This window comes from Podarcis tiliguerta (genome assembly GCF_965153285.1).
Source record: "Podarcis tiliguerta genome assembly, chromosome: 1".
Taxonomy (NCBI): Eukaryota; Metazoa; Chordata; class Lepidosauria; order Squamata; family Lacertidae; genus Podarcis; species Podarcis tiliguerta.
In genome coordinates this window covers 89,912,102-89,918,586 of record NC_139534.1, presented here as the reverse complement: position 1 = coordinate 89,918,586, position 6,485 = coordinate 89,912,102, and the positions used below count along the sequence as shown (strand labels likewise).

The 6,485-nt window shown below is 43.2% G+C and overlaps 1 protein-coding gene across 8 annotated transcripts in view; it reads right to left on the bottom strand.

Moving 5' to 3' along the window:
- Nucleotides 1-599: 599 nt before the first annotated feature.
- Nucleotides 600-6,485, bottom strand: part of SIPA1L1 (signal induced proliferation associated 1 like 1) — a 152,661-nt gene continuing 146,775 nt past the window's right edge. For all 8 annotated transcript variants that reach the window (XM_083398018.1, XM_083398022.1, XM_083398024.1 and 5 more), the window contains 3 exons: nucleotides 5,974-6,088; nucleotides 4,276-4,354; nucleotides 600-3,220 (listed from right to left, as the gene is read on the bottom strand). In XM_083398018.1, coding sequence (XP_083254144.1) covers nucleotides 3,077-3,220; nucleotides 4,276-4,354; nucleotides 5,974-6,088 — 338 coding nt within the window. In that variant the 3' untranslated portion in view covers nucleotides 600-3,076. The remainder of the gene's footprint in view (nucleotides 3,221-4,275; nucleotides 4,355-5,973; nucleotides 6,089-6,485) is intronic.

Sequence of the window (6,485 nt, the reverse complement as noted above, 5' to 3'; positions counted from 1 at the left end):
AAAAGAGGGTTTGGAGTTGCAACTGAAGTGGTGCAATACATACACATAAAACAAAGCCTCATAGCTCCGCAAGAGCTTCCCAGTTCATTCTGGAGAAGTGGGGAAGGGAACAGATTGCTCTGTTCTCCGACTCTGAACCAGGTCTCTTTTTAGCATTTCAACACATTTTAGTGTCCAGGGATGGTTGGCCAGCACACTACCTTGACAAATGTCCCATCTAGTTTGGCTCCAGATGAGCACTCTGCTATAAGGAAGTAACACTCTCACTCAAGCATCAGAAAAAAGTAGCTGGGACCACCCTGCACAGCAACCAGAATCAGCCTTCCTTTTAATGCTGTAAGTGCTAGTATAAGGGGAAATTAAAGCAAAACCACAATTAATGGATTTGTTTCTACTACAAGAAAGATAGGAATGTGCTAAAATGCAAGAAGGGAAACTACAAAGGATATGGAATGGTATGTGTAAAAAATAATTGTGCATATATATATATTTTAAAAGTTTTTAATCATTGTCTTTATGGATTCTTAGGCAGGTGATGTGGTGGGGGAATCATTATGTAAGGAAAGCTCAAAGAATGAAAATAAACAGGATATCGTATATAGAAGAGCCTTTAAAATGAATTTTATTGTCAGATTATTTTTTTTGTACAAGTAGCCTTTTAGAGGCTTCATACAAGAACTCTGTTGCAAAACTCTAATAAATAGTCTGCCCCAAGTCCCACTGTTTAAAATAAAATAAAAACTAAAGAGAAAGAAAAATAAGTCAGGATGCTGAGAGATGTTAGCAATATTTCCCATTTACAAATTACATCAGGCATTATATAGATCTCCTTCATACAAATTATTGAAGATGAAAAACAACAACAACACCCTAAGACATTCTATCTTTCTGCGAAAGCACTCCAGAAATACTCTCAAACCAATCCTCTCACATGGCCAAACATTATCAGGGGGGGAAAACACCCTGAGGGGGATTTTCATCAAATGAAGCTGTAGGTCAAAACGAACCACGTGGGTTTGTACAGTTATTTAAGAGTTATGAAAATGCATATCAAAGAAGGCCAGGAAGACTCAATGGAAGGTCAAGAACATTCCCAGTGATGAATGAGGCCTAGAACACAGGGAAGGAGAGGAAGGTTGATGAAATGGACAGGCATGGGCTACTGCCGTGAGGTGCAACAGAAATTGAGTATCACGGCTGCATGCAGAGAAGGTCACAAATGAGATTTGCCACATGCCACTTAAAACAAAGCTTAGGCAGGCTGCAGGGCACACCAGTTTCTTCCCCCAATGCTAAGACTTCATTCCTTGCCGATGCGGCGTTTTATGGCAGTTCTAATGGAAAAGTCACGTGCCAAAGATTCAAGAGCAAGGATTCTTCCTTCTCCCGATTCCAAAAATCAAGGGAAGACTTCAATCATGTTAATAAAGGAGCCCTCCCATTGTCTTTTCACTCAGGGCAATGATGACAAAGTTATTAAAAATTTACTTATATGACAGACGCCTGCTGCATGGAGCGCAACTCGCAACGGTTGCTTCACAGCTTTGCCTTATTTTGGATATGTACGAGTGCTAAGAAATAACACATGGGCAGCGACACTGGTGTGTCCTATTAAAGTCTCAATATGCAAGCTATTAAAATGAAAATCCATTGAGGTCCACAGCATTCAGGCACACATGGCGTTGTGTGCAGTCTTAACAGTACAGCACGTTATCTGTCAAAAGGCCACCAATGGAAACGGGGGGTCGGTATTGTCTCGTTCTCCTTTCCAAGGCAAACTTCAGGGGTGCTGCATAAGGGTGCTAAGCTGCTAGGGCGGGGCACGGAGAAAGAGCTTTGGCTCATTTCCTTTCTCGGGAGTAGGCCCTGTCAAAGCCCACAGACCACTGCTTCCTGGCCCTTTCCCTCCTTGCTGTCTGTGTGCAAGCAAAAGACAAAAACGAGGAAGCAGGGTAGCATCCTCTACTTCCCTCTAGGCAGTTGTGCAGATTGGGCCCAGAGGGAGAGAGAAAGGCATTGAGTGGAGAAGAGGAGGAGACCCACGGATGAAGAGTGTCTGGCCCAAAGAGCTCCCCAAACCTAGAATCCACACTGGACATAATTACACAATCTCCAGATCAACAGGAGTGGGCTACCTGTATCAAAGAAATGTAAAATATGCAATGCTATCAGGAAGGGATTGGTAAGAGAAAGGTCCCTAGGTAGGAAGACACAGAGGGCAGTTCTTACAAAAGGAGTGAGTATTCTCTTCACTCAAGGAGCCTGAGAAAGGATATCTGTTCAGCATATCAAATTTGTACTGCCTTTCTGTCCCTTAGGTAGCTGGAAGCCCATGCACTTCCACTGGAAAACAAAGGCGCAACAACCACCGATTCAAAGAGATGTGCAGAAATGGAATTGGGTAACTTGCCACAGCCATGGCTCAAGTCTCCACTGGCTACACTGTACGCACTTGTACACGTGCACACTCTAGGGGAAATGGCTCTATACAAGGTATGTGGAGATAGCACTAAGGATGGTCAAGCACAAATCATTAAGGTGACACCCAAAACATAGCTCACATCCTCTGGCTTGTGGAATACGTCAGAAACAATAGAAAGGAAGCAGCAAAACAAACATCTTCCTAGTTTTCTAGAAGTTGTAATATTTGCCAAAGCAGCAAGAATAAAGCAGATTAATCTGAAACTGATACAAAGGAGTGAATAGAAATAAATAGAGGCAGATGGACAAGTTATTCTGGTCCACTCTCCCAAGTCATTTTGTACAGGACAAGTAAGGAGAATGTGCAAAAAAATAAAGACATTCACATTTTAGCAGTTAAAGTTTTATTTTCTTTAAAATTACTTTTTTTGTTGCTTTTATTTTTTTCCTACAAAAGGCAGACAATGATTGTTGATCTGCAATAGTTCTGGGTGCTTGCAGAGATGCAAAAAAAGGGTAATCAGAGTATGAAAGATGTAAAAGTGCTCTGACTGGACTTTCAAAGGTCATGATTAGTGTGGTATTAAAGCAAAGTCCCACTACAGAGGTGATTTCACTTTTTTTGCCAATGTATTTGTTTCAATGTGTGCTGTTCTTAGCTCATATCAATTGTGTTGAAAACCCATTCTGTGAATTTCTTCAGTTTCTCAGAGGCGTTCTGGGATTCCTCTTGTAACCGTAAATTGTCTTCTCGCAAATGCTGGACTTCGGCCTGAAGATTGGCTTTGTCTTCTTTTTCCTGGGAAGAATGAGCAAAAGACAAAAGATCTCAGATGCGGATTCTATGTGACAAGCCCTATAGTGATCACCAGGGCAGACCTTCATCAAAAAGGTGTTCTCTCCAACCTCCGCAGGCTTCCCGCCTTCTAATTTACTACTACTACTAATTTTATTATTTCTACTCTGCCCATCTGGCTGGGTTTCCCCAGCCACTCTGGGCAGCTTCCAGCAAAATATAAAAACAGAACAAAACGTCAAGCATTAAAGACTTCCTGATACAGCGTTTTGAGATGTTGTGGCATGCCACGTTTTCTGGTGTTTGCGATGACATTCCTTTCCCTCTTCCTAGATCCTTGTGCCATCAGTTCTGCTGAGTTTACCCTTGTAAATCCAAGGCTTCCTCCCTCTGCCAAACAGGAAATGGGCCACTGGCCGATGCAAAGCAAGATCTCCTCTTCATCCGCCATCAGTAGGACTCAATGTTATTCCGTGTTTCAAACAAGATGCGACACCAAACCGCACACTTCATCAGAAGTGCTTGGGTTTTCAAATTATCACTATGTTGTTCTATTAATACAATTATTCTTAACTGTCACAGGTCTCTCCATTCTTATTAGAATTACAGTATGTGGGCTTAAATCTATCTTTTCCTGCCATGCTCTCAATGAAAACCATCATTGTCACCTCTGGTTTGGTGGCTATTAGTTCCAGGAGGTAAGCTCCCACAGACACTTGTCTTCTGAGACTAATAGCTGCTGTGGAAGGCGGATTTTATTTGGAGTGTTGTGGTGGGGGAATAAAGGGTCAAGTTCTCTTTCTGCATTCCTGACAAACACTCCCCCCCACCCCCGCAGCTACGCATAACAAAAAGCACCAGTGACACTTCAAGTGAAGGGTTTTGCACTTGGTTTGGCTGTAAGAAAGTACACCTTCTGATTTCATCTCCTATCTATGTTTTAGTTCCAGGGCTTCTTGAAAACTCTGTTTTGAAATACAGCACGAGATCAGGGCTCATAGAGCTGTTAGCAAGGACTAGCATTTAAACAGAAATAACTCAGAAGTCAAAATATTTACCTTCTTTAAATCCTCCTGCAACATTCTCAGCATACTTTCCAGCTGGTTCACTTTAGAAGCAAGAGGAGGAGATTCTTTACTGCAGGAAGGAGGAGACAGACACAGAGTTGTTTACTTTCTCTGTGGCCTTATGCCAGGGCCAGCCCAAATGCTTTGGACTCCAACTCACATCAGCTCCAGTGGCTAATGGTGGGATGATGAGAGTTGGATTCCAATAATGTCTGAAGGGACCAAGTCCCCCATTCTCTGTCTTATGCAGACAGAACCAGTGGTTTGCTTTCCTTAATCACAAATCAGTGTTAAAAAGGTAAAGGTACCCCTGCCCGTACGGGCCAGTCTTGCCAGACTCTAGGGTTGTGCGCTCATCTCACTCTATAGGCCGGGAGCCAGCGATGTCCCCAGACACTTCCGGGTCACGTGGCCAGCATGACAAGCTGCACCTGGCGAACCAGTGCAGCACACGGAACGCCGTTTACCTTCCCACTGGTAAGCGGTCCCTATTTATCTACTTGCACCCGGAGGTGCTTTCGAACTGCTAGGTTGGCAGGCGCTGGGACTGAACGACGGGAGCGCACCCCGCCGCGGGGATTCGAACCGCCGACCATGCGATCAGCAAGTCCTAGGCACTGAGGTTTTACCCACAGCGCCACCCGCGTCCCACTGCGCCACCCGCGTCCCACTCAAATCAGTGTTACATCTGCATATATAACCCATGGTAAGGAAAGGATGTTAATCAGTAAGAACACAAGGCCCCTATTGAAACAGATCAAGTGTCAATTGAAGCCAACATTTCATTTCTAGTTCCAGCCTATCAGGCACTTCTTGGAAGCCATGGAGCAGGGCATCCTCCGCAGGTGTTTGTCTTCAGGAGCTGGTTTTCATAAGGTATATCAACCCACCTATTCCCTACCCCCACCAAGAAAAGCATATGCCCCTTTCTTTTTCCATGGTTCTGACCAGGAAGGATCCATTCAGATACCAAGCACTACATTTCTCCTTCTTTAAAAGACATCTAAGCTAGTTGACATCACAACATTCTGCAGCAGTGAATTTGCCAGGTTAATTATGCACTGTGTGGAACAGTTATTTCCTTTGCTCTGAACCTATTGCATCTTGTTAACCAAGTTAAGGCACCAAATTAAGATTAGTGCTAACCAGGGTCCACCTGTTACAATAATAATAATAATTTATTATTTATACCCTGCCCATCTGGCTGGGTTTATGTCTGTGGGAAGCCTTAGCAACACGTTTCGGAACAGCTGTATAGACTTTTGGGTTGGTTTGGCATCCTATGACAGCAACTGCGTGTTTCTAATACCCCTTCTGGAAAGACTGATCTAAAAACATAGGAGGACTCTCTCAAAGGTGGACCTCTTCTAGAGTTTTAAAGCAATGTGTGCTACTTGCCATAGCTATCGTATGATAATACGACACATGCCGTCTTCTCCATCAACCAGACAATGATTATTTGAAATGCTGATGAGCAGATCCTAGAACTCAACCTCTCTATCAGGGATGGGGTACCTGTTACCCTCCAGATGTTGATGGACTACCTACACACAACACCCATGATCCTTGGTCATTGGCTAAGATGGCTGGGGCTGATGAAAGCTGGAGTCAAAGAACATCTGGATGGTCGCAGATTCCTCACTCCTTCCCTAGAATAAACTGCCGAGCATCATTTAACATTTTACATACCCAGTGTAAGGCTTCATCTGAGCAGGAAGCTGATCTTCGGTTTGATCACTGTTGGAAGCAACACTGACAGGTCTGTGGTTTTCATCACTAGTGGCAAAATACGAGGCTCGCTGGACTGGAGAGAGAGACACACACACACAAACACATGCCACAAAATAATTATTTTTTTCTTTTGCAGCAGAAGATAGCAGTCTTCTTTCACATGAAAATAAACAGGAAGACAAGGAAAAGAATGTCCTGTAACAAAGTCAAGAACTGGAATCCTCTTCTGAGAATGTTTCCATTTCAGATAATCATTACAGAAATGACTATATGAAGTGGTGTCTTGATTTTGTTTTCTTCTTTCCTCCTCATTTTTTTCTTTTTATGTCATGTATTCTAGACTCTAAGCTTCCTTGCAGGAACAACCCTGTTATAATTGATCATGTATAAGGTGCTCTGGGAGCCTTTTCTGATGAAAATGCTAGTTATATCACTAAATGGTCCACATTCCTTTTTAAAAGTCTTTCTGG